The sequence below is a fragment of the Nannospalax galili genome, unplaced genomic scaffold (assembly GCF_000622305.1).
Source record: "Nannospalax galili isolate Female #2095 unplaced genomic scaffold, S.galili_v1.0 scaffold44, whole genome shotgun sequence".
In the NCBI taxonomy this organism is placed as follows: Eukaryota; Metazoa; Chordata; class Mammalia; order Rodentia; family Spalacidae; genus Nannospalax; species Nannospalax galili.
The window spans coordinates 207,603-231,178 of NW_008355789.1; the positions used below are offsets into that span (position 1 = coordinate 207,603).

Genomic DNA, 23,576 nt, shown 5'->3' on the forward strand with positions numbered 1-23,576 from the left:
GGAGACTGGCATTAATTCAATGGAACTGGCAAGACATGGTAATTGATAAGGAAATCGGATCAAGGCTTTGGGCCACCTAGTAGACGGCAAAGCCATCTGCTGAAATGGGACTATTAAGCAGTTCAGCTTGGGCAGACAGTAAATTCTATTTTGGACACTGATTTATTCATCATTCAGGTAGGACTTTGTGAGATATATCCAACAGGGCTATGAACTACAGAAAAGGATCTCAACAGGGAATGGCCAGGACTGACCCTTCTACTATGACACAGAGTGCATAAAATAATGGAGAAAGTTTACAGAAAAGTGAAAATGCTCATTCACTCACTATTTATCTAGTAATTACTATAGGAACACACTGAACAATACAATCTATCCTCAGGGAGTTTATATTCCAGCAATCCACACAGAGGTTTCCCCAAAAGCCTCTCTCACACACACTCAGCACATCTTTTAGGCTCTTCATGGCCACAGTGCCCCCCGCCCCCCCGCGCCAGCCACACCACGCTCTAGCACAGAAATCACTACTAACCCACAGAATACCCTTAGAAGGAAATTTTGCTAATTCTGAAGGCAGAAATGAGAATACCTCACTCTGGTTCCTAGAGCCTTTCCTTAACCTGTGTCCTTGAGTTTGATACTGTGTTTAATATCAGATAATAACATGGAGGTTTCATTAAACATGTACGGATCTATACCACTCACAGGTGAAAGGTATATGAAAAATTTTATTAGCCACATTAACAACTTTTTCCACTTTTTTATTCTTACATAGACATATGTTTCAGGAGTTGAATATTTCTCTAATTTCAAACTGGTATTTTGTAGTTACAGAGCACCATCTAAAATATTTAGTAAAGTAATACTACATAAAAGGACTGAGGCTATAAATGAACACATCTTGTCTTAAAACCACTCCTTGACCCACAGAAGTCTGGAAGTAAAATAACACCTAATAGAAAAACTACTGGAGTATCTGCAGCTCTTCTTGTGCAGAGACAAAGACCTACAAAAGAAAAAATGCCACAGACACAGGTTAAGAATGAACTATTTCTCACCTTGCACAAGAATTAATTCAGAATGGATCAAAGACCTTAATGCAAGTCCTGAAACTCTGAAACTGCTAGAGGAAAACATAGGTTAAACAATTTAAGATATAAGCATAGGCAAGGACTTTCATTTCAAGGACCCAAATAGCATAGGAAGAACTGGCAAATGAATTACAGGAAATTAGAGCTACAAAAATTAAGCACCAGAAAAAAAAAAAATCAAATCATCCAACTCAATAAATGTGCTAATTAACTGAATACACAGTTCTTAAAATAAGATAAACACATGGCCAATAAATACTTGAAAGAGTACTTAACATTTTCAGGCATCAGGGAAATGCAAATTAAAACTACAATGAGAGTCTACCTCATCCCAGTCAGAACAGCTATCATCAAGTAAACCAATCACAACAAATGCAGACAAAGATATGGGCAGGAGGAACCCTTGTATACTGCTGGTGGAGATGTAAACTGGTGCAGCCACTATGGAAATCAGTATAGAGTCCTCAATAATCTAAATACAGGCTGGAGAGATGACTCGGTGGTTAAGAGCACTGGCTGTTCCTGCAGTTCCCAGCACCTACACAGCAGCTAAAAGCCTTCTGCGACTCCAGTTGCAAGGGATCTGACACCCTCTTCTGGCCTCCACAGGCACTGCATGACATGGGTGCACTTACACACTCATTCATCTAAAGTAAAAATAAATAAATTTTTAAAAAGGAAACTAAAAACAGAACTAATTTATGACCCATCTATACCACTCCTGGGTATATACTCAAAGGATTCTTAAGACACCATAGAGACCCTACACACCCATGCTTATTGCTACTGGTAATCGCTAGGAAATGGAAGTAGCCTAGATAGCCATCAACATATAAATGGATAAAGAAAATGTGGTTACATGTCCACAATGGGATCTTATTCAAGTGTAAAGGAAAATGGAACCATGAAGAGTAAGTTGACTGGCATCAACTAAAAGGCCAGCCACTGGGCAAGCCTGTGAGGGATCGACTTAATCAGGTTATTAGAAGTGGGAAGGAGGCCCACCCTAAATGTGTGCAGCACTTTCTGGTGGCAAGAGGTCCAAGAAAGAAGCTTTGCTTTTGCCCACTTACCTTTGCTCTAGCTGACAGGCTTATCTACCCTCTTGTCGCCACTGCTGCAACATTCCTTCCCAGATTATCAGAACCCAGTTTCTTCCAGCTTCCAACATAGACTAAATGTCAGTGCCTCTCTAGGAACCCTCCAGACCGTCAGCACCAGACTGGGACTGCTGAGATGCCTCATGAACCAAGCAGCTACCAGGTTCTCAGCCTCTCCAATATGAAGACAGCTGTTGGACAACTGTATCATGTAAGCAAATCTAGTAAATCCTCTTCTAATACATATTGGTTCTATTGGATCTGTTCCTCTAGAGAGCCATGACTAATATAATAGCATTTTCAGGAAAATGAATGAAACTGGAAGTCAGTATGTTAAGTGAAAAATACAAAGACAAATACCACATTTTCTCTCATATGTGGAACCTGGTTTTAAATTATGTATGTGTATCTGTTGAGAGAGAGAGAGAGAGAGAGAGAGAGAGAGAACTAGAAATGGAAACATGAGAGGAGAGGTAGAGATCTTAGAGAACAGGAAGGGAAGAAAACAGAGGGCTGCTATATGTGTGTGTGTGTATGTATGTGTGTATATATATATGAATGAATGAATGAATGAATGAATGAATGAATGAATGAATGAAAAGGCCATAATGAAACCCATTATTTACTATGTCACTTTAAAAATATCAATTCTTTAAAAAACTAAGGTAAAAGATCTAAGCTATAAGGAAAGCAACGCAGAAAAATGGGTTGTCTAGTCCTGAGAGTTTTGCATTTGAAACGCCCCATAGGGCCTACCTATAAGATAAGGATTAGATTGTGCCTTGGAACAAAGTATGTTGCTAACAGGCCCAAGGCCATTTTGACTTTTAGCCAAGAAACTGGCTACATTTCTTTGGGGTCTTTTTACTCTAACTGCCTAGCCAATTCCTACCTCCTATTCTTATCACACCATCCTCTGACGGATATCAAGGAAAAAATCACATCCTATGGACTGGAAAAGAGGGAATTGTTAAGAGACAGGAGCTATAATTCTTTCTCAGGAGTAGAACTGCTCTCCAATTCCTTAGAAGTATTATAGACAACACTTTACATAGCAGTTGTTGTGCTGCAGGCTGGAATTAATATGTTCTCAAGGAGTCCACACCTCAGAATATTATAGAGTAAGACATTTTGGGCTAGGACCTGTGGCTTCAAGAACATAAAGATGGTACAACCTCCCTGCCTCTGCACAGAAAGCATGGAGAAATAATCCTAGCACAAAGACAGAAAGTAGTTAGGAGTTACAGTGCTGCTTTCCTGCCTGGCCCATGACAAATGCTGTAGGTATCAGCATTTGATTTGAGTCTGAATAAAACGTGTAATAATGAAAAACTTATTATCTTCATGTAGTTTCTGATCCCAAGGTCCTAGGATTGCATCTCCCAAGTAAGGGGATCTGTCCATATGGGATATGTGAATTTCATGACCCCCTAGGCATGCCTGAGATTTCCAATGGCCCAGACCAAGGTACAGATATTTTTCTGAGGCACGAAAGTCTAAAAAAGTCATGGTAGCTCTCCACCAAGGAAGGAAAGGCCACAGAAGTATAGCTGAAGTGTAATTAGTTTAGTCATTCATACATACAGCTGTACATTAGATATCTATAAAGGAGTCAGCTCAGACATGGTCTTTAGCAAGTAATCACTAAATATTAACTACTATTACACACTCACACAGATACAGTCATGTTTATATGCTACTTTAGAAACATTCTAAGTAGTAAACCTGCTTTCTGAACTGCACAAGTTTCCTGGGCCTAAATAGGCAATGTACATCCTCATAAATGTCATTTGAACAGCAATGTAGATACTACAAGAAAATGTCAGGCCAGGGAGCTGCAACAGAGGATATCTACTCTGCTTATGAGCAGCCAAGAACGGGAAAACTAGATGTCAGTGAGCAAAGAAAGAGGCATGGAGCACAAGGACCATGGAAGATAGAAAACAGAAGATACCAAGGCCTGTTTCTTAGACCAAAAAATGCCACAGTTGCCCATGAAGCTGCAGTAAAGACCGTTCAGCACATCCTGCATGAGATTTTGCCTCACACTCTGAAGGTCTTCCTCTATTCCTGTTAGACTCTCTCTTGGTACTTAATATCATATATTGGTTTTCCTACCAAGCCTTCCTTCACACGTGTTTTCTGAGCTCTTCCCACTTCCATGAACCTCTGCACCTATCTTTTCAGATCCCTGGCTGGTGTGGTAGCAAAAGAAGTATGCCTTCCCTGTGGGATATCTGAAAGAACTAGTTTGGCCCCTGACACCTTTTTAATGCCTAATTCAGTGCTGGCAGTGAGTCAACACCAAACACAAATGCCTAATATAATTACACTTCCTCTTTCTCTTATTTGGTCTCAAATACAAAGTACAATATTCAATAATCATGTTTTACTTAAAAATTATACATTAGACAGCTAGGAAAATGGCTTTCTTAAAATTAGGTTATGTGATCTTGCAGGATTTACAAGTTGACTCACTCTAGCAAAAATTTGTGCCACACTAAAGTCTTGGAAACAGGTTGTTCAATAGCATGAAAATTGAAATGGTAACTAAGAATGAATATATATATTACAACTAAGTTGATACTAAATAAAAGGAAAATATGTGGTCTATATATCAAAGAAAGGAAAAAGTATGGGTTCTCTAAATGGGACATTGTCTGAGTCAGATTAGATGAAAACTTACCTCTCACCATTTGGTCCTACTCTGTTGATTAGTCTTTCCATGGCTTCCTCTGTCTCTTTCAGTTTTTCTTGCAGTTGAACAAGCTCCAAATTGGCTAAAAAAAACAAGCATCAATCTAAGAATCATCATACACAGCTCCCTAAGCCCTTCCAAGAAACATGGCTGGCTATGACAACCTAATCCAGGGGGATCTGAGATTTAAGAGAACAGACCTGAGTCTCTCCAGCTAATCCAAAGGGTGTGGCAGTCTAGACACCAAGATCAACAGGATACACTCTTGTTTAGGAAGTAATAAATAATTCCCTATTCCATATAGAAATACATCAAGACAAAATGGAGAAAATATCCAACAGTGAAACGCATACCCTTATCAAGTCACCCAGGAATAAATGTAGATGATAAATAAATGGTTTATGATCCAAACAATGCTTTTGGGTGAGGTACCAAACCTATGCAACTAAGGAGTTAAGACTCTGAAATGAGCTCTGTTTACCTGCACCCAAGGAAACATTATCTAGGAATGAATAGTTTCGATATTACATTTCTTCAGTAGAGGGAGTCTTGAACTATGCTTAATACCTCCAAGCCCAATGTTTTCTAATCTAGTTGTTTAAGAAAAAAAATAAACCATGCTAGGTAGAATGTAACATTTTCTCTCTCCTAGATGCAATTTTCTCTTTAAATTTTTTTTATTTACTTTTTTTTTACGTGTACAAGTGTTACACCTGCATATATGTAAGCATACCCGTGTCGTGCACTGTCCTCAAAGGACAGAAGAAGGCATTAGATCCCCTGGAACTGGAGTTATGGACAGTTGTTAGCCGCCATGTGGGTGCTCAGATTCGAATCTGGGTCTTAAGAACAACCTGTGCTCTTAACTGCTAAGCCATCTCTCCAGCCCCTAGATGAAATTTTCTAAATCAGAGTCGGTAGAAAGTATCTACAGAAACTAAGATTAAGACACTAATCATGGAACAGAAAAAAATAAATCACTCAATCAAAACATAATATGAACTTTAGGCAATAGGAAAATAAAATGCTGCTCATTATATAAAAGATCTAGATTTCTATTTCATTCTTGAGTACTCTCCCACCCAAATATATTGTTACAAAATATAATATCTCAAAGGCCTTTAATGCTGTTAGAACAAACTGTATATAAACAGTTAATATCTGTAAAGTGCATAGAGAACTACACTATATAGTGCCTAGATTAGTTTTATTTTTTGCATGATTCATAAAGGATGATTCTCACTGCTATTACCATTATTTTAAATGGTAGTCTTGGGTCTGGAAAGATGGTTCAGTGGTTAAGAGCACTGGCTGCTCTTGCAGAGGACCCAGGTTCGATTCCCAGCACCCACATAGTGACTAACAACTGTCCATAACTACAGTTTCAGGGGATCTGAGGCCTTCTTCTGACCTCCACGGGCATTGCATGACATGGGTACACTTATATACATGCAGGCAATGCACTCATACACATAAAAATAAAAATAATATTTTTAAAAAAGTAGTCTTAGGAATTCATTTGATTATTTGATTTACTTCTTTCTGTCTCAAATGCATTATACAAGAGACAGTGCTTACTACTCTTATTTTTTATTTTATTATTAGAGTGTGTAACTATTTGTGTCTGTGAATATGCACGCATGTGTGCCATGCCACACACGTGGAAGTCAGAAGACAACTTTTGGGACTCAGTTCTTGCTTTCCACTCTTTTGAGACAGGATCTGTCTTGTGGTTTCTGTTGCACTGCACTCTGGGTTAGCTGCCTTGAAAGCATCCAAGCAGCTCTCCTATGTTACCTCTCTCTTCACTGTACGAGTGCCAGGATCACAGAGTCTTGCCACCACATCTAACGTTTTTACATGAGTTCAAACTCACGTAATCAGGGATCAAACTCAGGTCACCAAGTGTTTTTACCTACCAAGTCATCTCACTGGTCCAGGACTTACTTCTCTTTAAAGAGTTCACAATTTTTAAAAATTATCAATATATTTACCATCACTATCTCATAGAGAGACACAGCAGCTTTCTTCAGAGATTCCTTGACTATTCAGGATTCCAAAAAGGATGCAGAACGTGATGGGGTATTTGGTCCAATAGGAAACCCAGAAGTCAATCCAAAAGGCAGGTATAGTCTAGGACAGATGCTCAGCCTCACCTCATTCTACTGATGCCTTTCTTTTAAAACCTTCTGATAAAGCTTCATATCCACAGATAAAGTAGTAATCTGCTCTTAACCAACTCTAAGACCCCTTTCCACAGCGCTCTCCACCAGCCTCCTCCAGACGTCTGCAAGCTCAAGGTTTCATGTTGTCTACCCTGTACTCAAGCTACTCAGAAGCGATTCCCACAATGCTTTTGATAAGTCACTTCTTTCTAAGTAGCAGCAATCTTTTTACAAGTTTTTTTGGGTGTACGTGCATTTGTATGTGTGTGGTATGTGTGTGTTACAGGTATGCACACGTGGAGGCGAAAAGAGGACATGGGGTGTCTTCCTCTATTACGCCATCTTATTCTCTTGAGACAGGGTCTCTCTTTGAACCAGAAGTGGGCTTCGAGGATCTGCATGTACCTGTTCCCCAATGCTGGAGCTACACAGCCATGTCCAGTTTTTTTCTTTTTTTTTCTTTTTCTTTTTCAGTCTTTTTGAGACAGGGTCTCCCTACAGCCTCAGCTGGCCTGGAACTCACTATGGAGACCAGGCTAGCCTCAAACTCACAGAGATCCACCTGCCTCTGCTTCCCAGATGCTAGGATTAAAGGTGTGTGCCACCATGCCCAGCCATGTCCAGGTTTTTTACATGAAAGCTGATCTGAACTCAGGTTCTCATGCTTGCTTAGCAAGTGCTTTACCCACAAGCTATCTGCCCATCGCCCTAGTAAGTTTCCTGATACCCATTTTAGTCTATAAATTCTTAGAGAAATGGGCTGTGCTATATACATTTCATTTCATTTCCCTAGAGAACACAGAATATTCTAGCAATAAATATCTGATAATCATGTTTCAAGACTCCCAAGTGTTAAACTCCCCCTAGACTAATAACTGAGTTTGGTGATAATGCAGTTTCTCTGCCTCAGTTTTCATCTCTGTGAAATAACGATATTTGCTATAAATATTCTGAAGTCTGGTAGTGAAAAGTAACTAAACCAAATCTTAACACTAATTGGCCAGCATGTAGCAATGTGAACAGGCAGCTTTGTACTTTTCTTAAAAGCCCAGTATCAATACAGGAAATTTTGAGAACTCCTAGAGCTAAGGTAAAAATGGCATCAGATGAATTTGGAGCAAATTTTGAGAAATGCTTTTAAGACCTACCCACAGACTGTCTCTCTGGCCGTATGTATTCCAGCTTCTGACTCAGTAACACTGTGAACACATGGGGAAGGGGCACTTACTAATCTTCCTGTGGGTGTTTCCTGGTGGGGCAGTGGAATTCCGATCTTCTGAGGTTTTCCCCTTTGAAAGCTGAGGATTGAAGGAGGTACAGCACATCAACAGCAGCTCAGAACCTCAGTCATGGAACCCCCTCATATGAAATGAAAACATGAACAAACAAAAAAAGGTGGGAGACGAAAATTAAGTCAGAAGTCAAACCAAGTATCAACATTAGAGTACTATCTTAAAAAAGGAAAAAGTCACCAAAAGATTCAAGAAGGTAAAAATGATCAAGGCACAGCCAGGCATGGTAGTGCACACCTTTAATCCCAGCACTCAGGAGACAGAGGCAGACGGATCTCAGTGAGCTCAAGGCTAGCCTGGTCTACATGGCAAGTGCCAGGCCAGCTGGGGCTATGGGGAGACCCTGTCTCAAAAAGACGAATAAAAGATCAAGGCATGAGGAAAACAAAATCTCCCAACAGTCATCTGCTCTTCAAAGGAAAGGTCATGTGCACAGCACCCCAGGAGCAATCTCATAGACAACTTGGGCTGCCTCCTGGCTGTGAAGGAACTGCAGTCACCCCAGCTTATGCAGTCAGGAGTTAAGAGAAGCTTCTGCTGCCTCTCCACAGAGCACAAGTGTGTGGACAACACACCTGCCTGGAGAAGGAACTTAAATGGCGGTTTGCCTTATGTCTCAAGACCCACCCTGACTCCCAGAACTAGGAAATGGAAGGCTTCTTTTCATGAGAGGTTAGTTCTATCTCCAGAACTAGAGGTGACACTAAAAGCAGCACCTGTGTCCCTGAGAGGAAAAGAAGAACAAAGTGACACTGGAGCCATCACTTTGTGGCCTCACATGGCCACTTGGAAATCATAGTGCCAGTCCTAAGAACAAGCCTCTTCTCAGAGCACCTTTATGCTTCTTAGCTTACAAAATGCTTAGTCCTTCTTTTCCTTTGAATTATATTGTTCATTGGATTATGAACTAGAAGATACTAGTTCAAACTTTAGTTCTACATTTTAATTGTAAATTCTGTGGCAACTCAAATTCTATGCTAAGATTTCCCATCTGTAAAACTGACATAATAGTTATTCTAACCACCTCACAAAGAGAAGACAAAGTTTAAACACATGATGGACTTGAAAGAGCTGTATGGACTCTAAAGGGTGTTTTATTACAGTGGCATTAGGTTTTCACTGACATAATATGATTAAGATGATTTCGCTTACCTTAAATAGAATGTACAGTATATACAAAAGAATCCCAAAGCCATAGACTGGAATAACCTGGCCCATCAGCCCTCTTCCACTACCTCCTCCTCCAGTGCCTCCACCAGATCCTTTAGCTTTTGCAAATGCCTCTGCAAGGTGAGACCTCTGGAAACGAGCCCCAGGGGTCTGGCCATCTGAGGGTGCCGAGTGATGATGCATTACAGGTGGGAATCGGCCCGATTTTCCTGAGAAAATAAATTAATACCTTTATCTCTTCTATTTTAAATATGCTTATTACATCTCATGCATTGAGGTACAAATAACAGAAGCAATGTGAACATGTTTAAGAAAAAACAGGCACTTGATTAGAAAGATAGGGTTACCAAAGCATAGGAAGCACGTTGTGGTAATCTCTAGCTTGCTCACTAGACCCATTTCCTCTTCCTTCTGGATCCATAGGTAAACCTCATTTTTTTCAGCCTCCTGCAGAGTTAAATATGGCATGTGACTGAGTTCCAACCAAAGGACTGTGAATGACTACACTAGTTCTTCAAGACGTGGCCTATAAAACTTCCCATAGATAAAACTGCATGATCACTTTCCTTCTGCAAGATGGATACTAATGTTCAGGGAGATCTTGGAAGCCATATGTTGCAAATGGCAGAGCCTCCATTAACCAGAGTTCCTAAATAACTATGTGGCCTTCCACTGCTGCCACCCTGCTAACTTGGAGCCATCTGGACCTGTTTGTGGAAGTGAAAATAAACTTCTATTGTGTTAGGGTCATTACATACTTGGGAGTCTGTTTCAGTGGTTAGCCATCCCTATCTAATACAGATAAGGAAATGTAATGTGGCCTCAGGAGAGAACAGAACCAGAAACTGGAAAGCCATCAGGATCCAGGCTGGCTACTTTCACATTCCAGTTCAAACTCTCTCGTCTCTACAGGACCACAGGACCACAGGTTTTTCCTTTTGTTTCTCTGCATAGTTCTTCAATCTCTTTTTCTTCAGATAATTTCTGTAATTTCTTTGTAAGCATAGTTGAAGAGAGTCATCCCCAAACCTCTCAACTTACAAGTCCTTCAAGAAACCAGCCAAGACTGGTCCTAATTCCAAATTCCTTGGAAGAGGTAAGTGTCCCTCTCTAATCATCCCTAGCTGAGCAGACGGGATTCATATACAAACAAGGTCAAAGGGGCCCAACTTTGTGAGTAGAAGAGCTTACAGAAGGGGGGAGTCATCCATTTTCTTGCATGTGTGTGTGTGTGTTTTTTTAAGACTCCATCAAGAACAACTCAAAGTTCACAAGCCTGAAAAACATAAAGAAAAGAGGAAAAATATCTTCCTGTCTTCAAAAGGCCACACGAACAAGTATGTATGAAGAAGCAGTATGGACAGCACCCAGAGCACAAGACACCAGACAGGAGACAGACTAAAAATAAGGCTAAAAATACAAAGTTTGTTGGGTCTGACTTCATTCTGTTTGATATAGAAGACCATGTACAGGATTAGGAAGATTGAGATTAAGGGAAAAACTGCAACATTTTAACATTGAACTGATAAGGGATTAATATCTATAATGTACAGGGAAAGTCTGCCATTTAATGACATCACAGGAAACCTATAGAAAATGGACAGAAGACATAAGAACTCACAGAAAGGGAAACCTAAACAACTACCATTATACAGATGATTAAACTCAAAGTGTCACAATGACCAAAATGCATAACCAAAGTAGTGAGAAAGCACTTTATGCCTGCCCACCAGAAGGTCATGCGTTAGAATAGTGAATAACAGCACAACTTCTTGGTGAAGACATGGGAGGCAAGAATTCTCATGACTGCGGTCCAAGTACAAACACACAGCTATCTGCTATGTGGGCTGTCTGCATTTCTGCTCACAGGCTGAAGATCCCTCTCTGGAGGCTAAATCCTGGCGAAGTTCTCAAATAAGGCTCATAGGTGAATTATAGACTACAGACGTGTGCAAGAATGCTCACTGTGAAGTGGCAAGGAGCTTCAAGTAACTCTGAATTCCATACCTAGAAAAAAAAGCTGAAATGGAGGAGATGCACATAGAACACTTGAGGTACTTTTAGAAGTTACTGCAAAAGTGTCTACAGTCAGGCATGGTGGCACATACCTGTAAACCCAGCACTTGGAGGGTGAGGCAGGAGGATCCTGGCTTCTCTTCATTCTTACCTCAAGAACAGAGCTGACTTAAGACCAGTCTTCAGTTCATAGCACATCATCTCAGTAAGGGCAAGGCTCTTTCTTTGCTGTTGTTTGTTTCCTTTTATTTTTAGCCTCTTTGTACGTGTGTGTGCATGTGTGCACACATGTATGTGCTCATATGTATCTCTTGAGATTATCTGATATATGAGGTTGCCAATGTTCAATAACGAGATTTAACATATGTAGCAATATGCTGTCATATAAAACCTGACCTAAAACTTAAAAATCAAGATAATTACATAAAGATATTATTTTACATTTTTTAACCTGAAGAATGATGATGCTGTTAAGATCTCTCAGCCGCGAAGATTAGACATGTATTTTGTCAAGATTCTGCCATAGGTAGAAAAGAGCCATAAATAAAGTTAGAAATAAAGTTCCCGACAGAACAATATTTATACAAAGCAGTATGTCCACAACAAAGATAGACAACAAGCAAAGGTATCACCGAGGTCTTCATTACTACACAAATTCCACCTTTACACATTGAAAGTATGCCAACATTAGAAAAAGAAGAGAGTCAGAGCCATCAAATGGGGTCAACTGTGGAAGAAAATGAGAGGCTGAGAACAGGAAACACTACCAGTTTGGCTCCATTTAGGAAAGTAACAAGAGTTAAGGAAAGGGTAGTAGAGATGGGGAGGACTTCATATGCTAAGGTGTGGTAGATAAACTTGATACCCCAGATCTTGTCAAGAAGCTGCCTTAAAGGGAGAGATGCTTGAGGGAAGAGTCCTCTAGCAGTTGAGTACAGGGCCTAATAAAGAGAGAAAGTAGGGTCTTAAAAAATAGCAAAAGACTATTACAACAAATAAGCACGAGATGCAAGTGCCTGAGGTGAGAGCTAAGGGCATAAAGAAGAAAGGACAGGTCCAAGGCCATCACCATGTAATTAACAGAAGTATTTAACATCAAACAGAGCATAGAGCAGGGAGAGAATCAAAACACTCCAAGATGAAGAACTGGCTGAGGGAAGATAGTGAAGAGACTAGGAAGGCACGTGGTTGGAAAAACTGAGCACTTATTAGATCCCAGGTATTGGTGGAATACAGCAGAATGTTAGACTGCAGTTTGGCTTGAGAGAATGGCAAAACTAATGAAAACAGAATGAACTCTTTCCAGGACCACAGGGACTGGAGGAATACTCATGCACAAAGAGGACAAAAAAAGGACAGAAAGAAAAATGAGGGATCGAAGACAAAAGCAAGCCAGTGTCAGAAAAGTCTGAGGACAGAATTAAAAGCAACTGAAAAGCCTAGAAGAATAAATGATTAAAGCTGGATGTGATAGTATACCTGTAATCTCAGCATTCACAGGGTAGAGGCAGGAGGATCAAGTGTGCATGGTATCCTGCCATCTTGGGCTGCACTGCAAGACTGTCTCAAAAAAACAAAACACCCCTCTTGCGTAAAGACTAATGGCAGGTCCTGTTTTTGACACAACATATTCTGAGAAATAGCTGGACATCAAATGATATCCCCACTGCCCTGTTTAGACAAAAGCAGAAACAAAAGTATAGCAGTCCCCTTTATACATGGTCTTACTCTCTATAATTTCAGTTAGCCCCAATCAGCCATGGTCTAAAAATATCAAGTGGAAAATTCCAGAAATAATTCATAAGTTGTTAAATACATACCACTCTGAGCAGTATGATAAACACTTATGCCACCTCACTCCATCCTGCCTAGGACATAAATCATCCCTGTATGTACAGTATCCATGAGCTATAGTGTACCTGCCTACTAGTCACTCAGTATTCCCTCAGTTGTCAGGGTGACTGTGGCCACACTGCTCAGTTAACCCTTGCTTTACATAGTAATGGCCACAAAGCTCAAGAGTGGTGGCACCAGCAGCTCATCACAGCATATTGTGACAATTTTTCCATTTTATTACTAATTAATATTATTTACTACTGTGCCTAATTTACAAACTGCATAGATGCACACATATGCAAACATAAATATGGGGGGAGAAAGAGAGGAGAAATCAAGAACTAGCCTTTCAACAAATGTGTAGGGACAGTCATACCATGTTCCATGGTCATGTATAAAAATAATAAAAATGGCCTATATCTCACACTATATCAAAAATATAGCATCAAATGGATTAAATATTTAAGTATAATGGCTAAAATGTCGTTAGAGAAAACATAGATATAAGTCTTTATAACCTTGGATGAGGTTGTAGTTTCTTAAATATAACACCACAAACAACAAACTCAAAAGAAGTAACTTTGACAGAAAATTTAAAAACTTTTGTGCCAAAGAAGTCACCATCAAGAAAATAAATACAGGGTCTTCCAGACAGCTCGTTACATACTCAAATGAACCTACAGAAGTGGTGACGGCATGCACAAGTCCTATACAAGCTCAAACAAGAGAAAAAATCCTGGCATGGACATGAGTAAAAAAGTCCAAGCCAACCTGACGAACTTTTGACAACTGATGGCTGCTAGGAGGGGGAGGGATAGTGTCTTACAGGGATAGGACTCTTGATGGGCCCAGTGGATGGACCCACACTAAAGGACATTTGGAGACACAAATTGGACTCTATAGGCCATATTATGTACAAGAGAGTACATTAAATTGGGCAGGGGCAGGCGGGGAGAGGAGAGGGATTTAAGTACTATCCAACTATACTGTATGAAAATCACAAAAATTCAATAAAAATTCAATTATTAAAAAAAGAAAGTGAATATAGCTTACTGAACAGGAAAATATATTTGCATATCAGTTATCTGATAAGAGTTATACCCAAATTATAGAAGAAGTTTCTTTTTCTAAAAGCATGCATTTATTTAATTTATTTATTATTTATGTGTATGCATGTCTGGGTGAGCTTATGCACATCATGCGCACACAGAAGCCTTCAGAAGAGGGTTTGGATCCCGTGGAGTTGGAATTACAGGTGGTTGTAAGACTCCATATGGGTGCTGGGATTTGAACCTGGGTCCTCTGCAAGAGTAGTAAGGGTTCTTAACCACTGAGCCATTTCTCCAGCCCCTAGGAAGAGTTCTTAACACTCAATAGTAAAAGACAACCCAATTAAAAGTGGGCAAAGGCATGGTGGCGCATGCCTTTAATCCCAGCACTTGGGAGGCAGAGGCAGGCGGATCTCTGTGAGTTCAAAGCCAGCCTGGTGTACATAGTGAGTTCCAGGACAGCTGGGGCTACAGGGAGACCCTGTCTCAAAAAGACCAAAAAAAAAAAAAAAAACCAAAAAAAATGGGCAAAGGATCTGAGTAGAGATTTCTCTATAGAGATGTACAGATGGCCAAGCACATGAAAAATGTTGAGCATCATTCGCCATCAAAGAAATGTGAGTCAGACTCACAATGAGATGCCACTTCACATGCACTTGGATGGCCGTAATAAAAATGGCAGTAATAACAAAGTGTCGTGGGATGTTCAGAAAATGGAACTCTCACACACTGCTGATGAGATTACAACTGCTTTGGAAAAAAAACTCTGGCATTACCCCAAAAGGTTAACACAGAGTAACTGTATGACCAAGAAATTCTACTCACAGGCTGTACACTTACACATAAACTTGTGCACAAATGGTCATATAAACATTACTCATATAACAGCTAAATATCCACCAACACGTGAATGAATAAACAAATGTGGTATATGATCCATACTGTGGAATATTATCTAGCCATAAAGAAGAATGAAATAGTGAACATACTGTAACATGAAAACATGTTCAGTAAATAAATCTAGTTGTAAAAGGCCACATATTATATGACTTCATTAATATGAAATGTCCAGAACAGGCAAGTCTGTACATACATAGAAAGTAGTAAATGCCTACAACTAGAGTTTGGGGATACAAAGGAGGAAAGCTTCTAATGAGTACAGGCTTTTCTGGGGGAGTGACAAAATGTTTGAAAACTTTGATCACCATTATATAACTCTGTAAGTATGTTAAGAACTGCAGATCAACTCTGTAAATACACCGACTGCAGATTGTATATTTTTAGATGAATTGCATCATATGGGATGTATCTTAATAAGCTTTTTTTTTTGTCAATAAGCTCTTTTTAAGCCATGTGTCTAACTGCCTGCACTCGATACCCTCATATCACTCAAGTTGTGGTCCAGATTCTGCTGAATGCTATTTATCTTTGTTTATTCTCTGTTACTACAATGAAATACCCAAGGTTGGATGCCTTAAAAAGAAACTGAGTTATTTGGCTCTGAATTTTGAAGGCTCAAAGTCCAAACTGCCCAGGCTCGTTCTTATGAGGGTTCCTGGCTACAAATGTCATAGCAGGAAACAAATGAAGATTAAAAAAACAAAACAAAACACATAAGCCGGGCGTGGTGGCGCACGCCCTTAATCCCAACACTTGGGAGGCAGAGGCAGGCGGATCTCTGTGAGTTGGAGGCTGGCCTGGTCTACAGAGCGAGTTCCAGGCAGCTGGAGCTACAGGGAGACCCGGTCTCAAAAAGACCAAAAAAAAAAAAAAAAAAAAAAAAAAAAACACATAAGAGAGGAAGCCAAACAGCAGGAGTGGTGAGGCATACTCTTTCATAACAAGCCTTCTGACACCTGGGGTCTTCTGAGAACTACCTTAATCTCTTTTGAGGGCCGCATTCTCAGTGACCTAAGGACCTCTAGGCTATGCCACCTCTTAAAATACGAACAATGGGATCAAATTTGTGGGAGAATCCACAGCCAAGCATCGGCAGCAACAGCTGGGAAACTCAGTGCTTCCACTAGAAGTTCATGCTACCTTTGCACAACGCTGACTGACAGAACACTATTTTTTGAGGAGGGTATGTGTGTGTGAGTACATATGGAGTGTGTATGGGTGTGTGTGTGTGTGTGTGTGTGTGTGTGTGTGAACGCATATGCTCATGTGAGTTCACAGAGGTCAGAGGAGGATGCTGGGTACCCTGCTCAGTTATTCTCCACTGTATTCCTTTGAAAAGTTTTCTCACTGTACCTGGAGCTAGGCTGGCAGAGAGCCCCAGTGATCCTCCTGTCTCTCCCCATAGCCCTGGGGTTATATGTGTGTGCATGAACAGGCCTGACTTTTTACATGGGTGCTGGCGATTGAACTCAGATCTTTTGCTTGCACAGAAAGTGCTCTTAACCACTGAGCCGTCTTCCCAGACCCCAACTTCTTTACATGGAGTTGAGGAGGGATCCATGAGAGTAAGAGTGGAAGAACAGAATAGAGTTCCAAAAAACAACACTGATGAATCATGATGAAATAAGAAGGAAAGAGGGGCTGGAGAGATGGCTCAGTGGTTAAGCGCACTGACTGCTCTTACAGAGGACCCAGCTTCGATTCCCAGCACCCACATGGCGGCTACGAACCGTCCTTATCTCCAGTTCCAGGGGAATCCGAAGCCCTCTTCTGACCTCCACAGCATTGCACGACACAGGTGCACTCACATACATGCAGGCAATACACTCATACACATAAAAATAAAAATAATAAATAAAATATTTAAAAAAAGGAAAGAAACATACAAGGTCTTGACTGAAAAGGTTATTGACAAAACCTACTTTAGGAGGCTGGAGAGATGGTTCAGTGGTTAAGAGCAGTGACTGCTCTTGTGGAGGACCCAGGCTCAATCCCCAGCACCCACATGACAGTTAACAACTGTCTGTAACTCCATTTCCAGGTGAATCCAACACACTCTTCTGGCCTCTGCAGACACTGCACAACACGGTTGCACTTACATACATGCAGGCATAACACACACATAAAGTAAAAATAATAAATATTTTAAAACCCTACTTTAGAATGAAAAAGAAATGACTCATGACATCACAGAGGCATTGACAAAGTTCATACTACTACTTTCAAAAGTGGGAGACAAATCTGGAAAAAAAATAGAATACACAGGCTGAATAGGAAAGGAGGTTTCATTTTCTAGAAATCTGAGCACTTCACCTTTGCTAGTACCAGCCTCAATGAGTTTGCAGAAAGAGTATAACAGAGTGTGTTGACTCTGCCTTACCATCAAGTCACTGGCTTTTCTCAGTTCTGCAACACAAGAGGCTATCAACTATCACACATCAGTTATTCAACAAATATTGATTAACCTAAAATAAATCTCTGTCAAGTTTTCCCCTTGATACGCATCACTCTCCTGAGCTGCCTGGTCATTCAGCTTATTCCTTCTGGGCCTGTGTGACTGGTTCTTAACCCCTCCAAGATTTTGTCTCAGTCTCTCTTCTTTATCTTTCCCTTTCGCAACCTTGTTCATTCTTAAGGAATTCATTGTAACCTCTAAGAGGTATAGCCACAGTGAGTTTTGGCTTATAAGCTCTTTCTTCCTGTCTCTAACACCAATTCCTAAACACGATTTCATGTTCTCAAACCTGAATGATACTCATTTTCACCTTCTAAACTCTGCCCTTGTAGATTCATTCTCTCAAACCTTTGGGCTTATCCTAAAACTTCTATACTCAAGAAAACACTGAAGATGGTAGGCTGGGGTCAGAACACTGAAGATAAATGGCCTCAATTGGGAAGCCTTACTTCTTAGATCTTGTTTCTTAGAACTGAATTTATCCAGACTGTTTTAAAAGCTAATAATAAAACATCCAGAAATTTCTACTTAAAATGATTTTTCTCTAAAAATTTCAATTATGAAATATTCAGGAACACAAAAGTGCAGATGGTAATACATCATACTTGCATATAGACCTAGCACCCAGGGCTGGCTCCAGCCCTCACCTTCTTGGTAACAGAAACAACTCCAGGTTTGGTGCTTAGGATAGTCCTATCACTTAACAATGGGAATACATTCTGAATCTGCAGTGTTAGACAACTTTATTGTGTGAACATCAAAGTATACTTAGTGAAATTATAATGCCCAGGCCATCACTAGGCAATGTCCTCTTAGGGCACACTGTACACATAATGCTACGTAGCCTCCATGGGCCCATCTCACCTGCACCTGCCATTTAACTCGCTTTACTGTCCACTGCTTTGATGTTTTCTGCTAACTTAACTAAGCCTTTTTTCATCCTTTATTAACCTTCCCTCAACCAATTCATCTAATATGTTACCAACAATTATATGACCAAGTTGCTTATCCAGGGCCTGCTTCATGCACTCAATGCACACAGGACCTACACCTAACACAGGACTGTAATAGGCCATGTGCTTTTAGATTTCACTTAAATATACAGCCATTAAAAGCAGGCAATATCGAGCTGGAGAGATAGCTCAGCAGTTAAGAGCAGGCACTTGCTAACAAGACTGATGACCTGAGTTTGATCTCTAAGACCCACAGAGTAGGAGAGACCTGACTCCTACAAGTTGTCTCCTGACTTCCACACATGTACCATGACACATGCCCACTCCCTGACTAACTAACTAAACATATAAATGCAATAAAAAGTGTAAAAAGAGACAGGAGAAAAGATCAGAATAAAAACACTAAGACATTAAAATCTGTAGGCTTCCAAGCAGAAAACTGCTGTGGGATTACCTCTACAGGCATGTCAATGTGCATGGTTTACTGAAGCTTTCCCCTAGTCAGGTTTATTTGATCATTATATTTTCATTTAGCATACCATCTCCGCTTGGCTAAAAACTTACTGGATTTTACAGAGTGAAGTTTTACTTTCCCTTGTTAATAACCACCCATACTGCTAACAAAACAAAAACAAAAGCACACTCTTGCACTATTAACAAAAGAGCATTCTGAAAATAACATTAACCATCTGTAGCATTTCATTCTTGGGCAAATAAATCAATAAAGAACTGTATGTACTTATATTTTTCATTGTAACAGTTCAAGAAAGGTCTTAATGGGGCAAATAAATCAATAGAGAATTGGACATGTTTCTATCTCTGCTAACCACAATTCAAGAAAGGTCTTAATGGACTGGTTCCTTAAGATACAGATGTTTCCTCTGAACACTGAAGCAGTTGAAGAGGCCATATTCAATTCAGCTGAAACAACTCTGACTGCCTCTTCCTCGCCAGTCTCCTGCACCAGTCCCATCTACCTGTTCTCTTCCACTTAATGTGCTTGGCTGTCCACTGCCTTGATGTTTTCTGCCAATTTAACCAGGTATTTTTTCATCTTTTATCAAGCTCCCCACAAAAGAGCCATCTGATATAGTAACTAACATAACCATCGCCCAGGTTGCACAGCATAGAGCCTAGTTTATGCACTCCACTCATTATGTCACCTTTCACTCTTTTGTTAGCATAATAATCTTTCTAAAGCACAATTTGAATTGGTGTTGCTATTTCTCAGGTAAAGGCTTTTAACAGTTCCCCCTGGTGGCAGGATGCTGGAGACAGCAGATGAAGCAGAACGAGTAGCCGTGCTGGCTAGCTGGCTGGTCTGAGCTGCTGTGAAGTAGCTTGGCACTCAGGGTTACACATAAGCACTGTGACCATGATGAGCCAAGACAAAAATAAGACGGACAAACATGAAAAGTGTCCAAGCCACAAAATACCAAGTATCCCCCAGGGCTGGACAATATGGGTGACACCTTTAGCCTGTCTCTATCTGTATTCCTTGAAGGGAAACCCTGTCAAGACATCCAGCCATAGAATCTGGCCTACTTCCTGACAGCATGCATTCCAGTGTACAGCCCCAACCTTCCTGGAAATCACCTAACCAGCCCAATCCTATCAGCCAGCTTCCCTAACACAGACTAAGCTGTACCACAAGTCCCAAAGCTATGCATTCTGCCTTGCTGCAACTTGATTCTAGGTGTGTTCTTCTGGCCTCTGGCTAGAGGAAAAAGTAAACTTAAATAAGGGTACAGTGTTTTAATTATGTTTGGGTCCCCCCACAGAGAATGCTCTGGGTCTTCTGTGCTATATTATTTGTTGACCTGGTCTGGATAAAGTAAACTGTGTCCGTTGGCCTTTATTGGAATCTCAAAATTCAGCCTAGTCACTTACAGAGCCAAAACTTTTCTTCATTATCCAGCCAACTTTCAATTTTACTGTTTCTAGAACACAAAATAGAGATAAGGATGACTGATCAGTATTCCACATCCACTCACCTGTAAGTTTCTGAACTTGAAAAACAACTGATTTACATGTGTGCAAAGGCTCTGAAATTGACCCCCATTGTTTTTTGTTCATTCCCATAACAAATGAACAGTAAAATGACCTTTTGAAATGAAAATAATTCCCTAACCCCTGAACACTTCTTCAGAGCAGGTATCTAATGTTTTACAAAGAGAAAAGAAATGGTAAGGCACCAAAATAATTTGGTCATTTGTCCTCAGGCCACTTATATACCAATACATAAGGCACTAATTAAAGTAACAAAGAATTATTTATGTATGTGTGTCACATAATGAATACAGATGATGCCTTTTTGTAGTTCAAAGAAATCAAGATTCAGTGAGTTCTGTTCCACTTGAGAACATAGATCCAGGGGAACAAGGCCACTGGGAAGTGGCCAGTAAGGAAGGCATGCCCCCCCCCCATATATGGGACTGTGGGAGCGTCAAAGGCTCCCAGCTAGTGCAGGTGGTAGAGAAAGGACTCTGCTAAAGCCAACTCTAGGATACAAGTAACACAATATCATCCTGGAGGATTCAACTACCTTGCCATGATTCAAAGTCTAATTCAATTAACACTGGAAAGAATGTTAGCTTGACCCAGTCGGCTGATGTTTTTATGTCCCACCACAAGGATACAAGGTAGTAGAGGAACTGCTACTGTGACAAGGAAGAGATTCAGGTCATCTCAGTGGTGTGGCAACAAGAGTTGAAGTTGTGTGGTACAGGCTCAAGAAAGACAGTTAAGTTTTGAAAACAGACACAGTACCATGGCTGAGACTCTAAGGTGTCTTAAAATACATTAGGCATTTCAAAAATTCTCCAGCATGTAGGAAAGAAAGAGGAAAAAGCAGATCTACACTTAGACCTTGTAAAAGAACAGAATGATGGGCAAACACATGAGCAATAAGCATGAATGAGTGTCAAGGCTTCCAAAAGCTACATAAGATCAAGGTCTAAAATATATCAAAAGACTTACAGAAAAAGGGAGCTAGAGAGATGGCTCAGTGGATAAGAGCACTGACTGCTCTTGCAGAAGACCCAGGTTCTATTCCTAGCACCCACATGGTGGCTAACAACCATCTGTAACTCTAATTCCAGATGATGCCCTCTTCTGAACTCTGCAGGCACTGCATGGCTCAGATGCACTTACATACACACAGGCAATACACTCATACACATAAAATAAAAATTTTTTAAATTAAAAAAAAAAACAGCAAAAGAAAAGGGCATTTTTAGTGAGGTTTAGAGCAAAAAGCCAACTTGCCTGATAATAAGAAATGCAGAAAAAGAGCTTCTTGGCTTTTCTTTTGTTTCTGTGCATTCTGACAAAGGTCAAATGTTAGGTTAAATGAAGAATTAACAAAACTAAGTTGGGGGGGATTCTAAAGGAAGATAAGTCCAAGTTTATTCCCCAGATAATTTCTACCAACAGAACTGAGAAAGTCACTCAACTAAAGGAAGTTTTATGACTTATAATGAAAAAACAGAAGTGTTTAAAGAATGAAGATAACTTTTGTTCCAGTCTACAGAAAGCAGAAAGTGGTTGGCGGGCTTCACAACTCCAGAGAAGCAAGCAGATTGCAGCCCTTCACTAGATTCTAAAAGGATTCTTGCAGCTGAGGGGTGCAGCTACCACGGGAGGGAAGAGACAGCATTGGTTTCTGATTACAACAGAACTGCTCACACATACAAAGCAAGTGCAGAAACACATAACTAAAGCCACCAGTAATTCCATGATCCAGAAAAATGCTGACGTATTTCCAGTAGATACGTATTCCCACTTTTTGCTTGTGTCATACAGTGTTCTTATGCCACATAAAGCTTTCTGTGAATATAATTTATAAGATTCATAGTAGTTTATTACAAGGAGGCATGAAAATTTCTGTAACCATAAAAATAAAATAATAATAGTAATGGTTACAGCTTACAAATGCTAACAGTGGAACTATGATGCCCAGGAGCCAGCATTCAGTCATCCACTCACTCTTTTATGTGTTCAATAAGCATTTATTGTCTACACTATGTAGGCCGGGTCTACAGAGCAAAGCAAACATAAATCCCTGCCCCTCCTTTCTGAGTGGAAAAGAGACAGTAAAGATGATGATAAATACCAAGGAGAAAAATAAGGCAGAAGGGGTGGAGGGAGTGACGGGAAGAAGCTGAGATTTTTTACTGAAGCCATCTCAGGTCTATGGCCATTCTTTACCCTGGATGCAGCAGAGAGGACGTCAGATTCCATTTCAGTGAAGATGTGAAGATGAAGGAAAAGGTACATGTGGACACACCGCAAGGAGGGGCCCTGCAGACAGAGGACGCCGCAAACACAGAGACCTTGAGGAGAGAGCATGTCTGGAATGTTCAAGAAACAGCAAGGAGATGGCCAGTGTTTCCAAAGCAAAGTGGGAACTAGGGAAAAGCAGACGGTCCTAAGCAATCAATACAGCAGAGACAGATGGTAAACAAAGACACTGAATGGAACAAGGAATACTCTGAAAAAATTCCAAGAGGCTGAAGTTCTGAGACAAATTTAAACAGTCCTATATTTGGCTCCAAAACATCAAGTATTAAAAAATGGAAAAAGCCTAGAAGAGTATTTTTTTAAAAAAGAAATGGCTTAGAATCCCGACACACTACAACCAAGTCAGCAAATAAAAATGCCAAGACTTTAAAGTCATCCCCAGGAAGTATTAATTTTTAAAAAGGAACATAGAGAGCCGGATGTGGTGGCGCACACCTGCAGTCCCAGCACTTGGGAGGCAGAGGCAGGTGGATCTCTGTGAGTTCAAGGCCAGCCTGGTCTACACAGTGAGTTCCAGGACAGCTGGGGCTTACAGGGAGACCCTGCTTC

At 40.4% G+C, this 23,576-nt stretch overlaps 1 protein-coding gene across 1 annotated transcript in view; it reads right to left on the reverse strand.

Annotated features, from left to right (window-relative positions):
• Positions 1-23,576, reverse strand: part of Ric3 (RIC3 acetylcholine receptor chaperone) — a 45,978-nt gene that overhangs the window by 16,514 nt on the left and 5,888 nt on the right. Inside the window, exons 2-4 of the mRNA XM_008853432.2 lie at positions 9,499-9,725; positions 8,283-8,352; positions 4,878-4,971 (exon numbers count right to left, since the gene is read on the reverse strand). Coding sequence (XP_008851654.1) covers positions 4,878-4,971; positions 8,283-8,352; positions 9,499-9,725 — 391 coding nt within the window. The remainder of the gene's footprint in view (positions 1-4,877; positions 4,972-8,282; positions 8,353-9,498; positions 9,726-23,576) is intronic.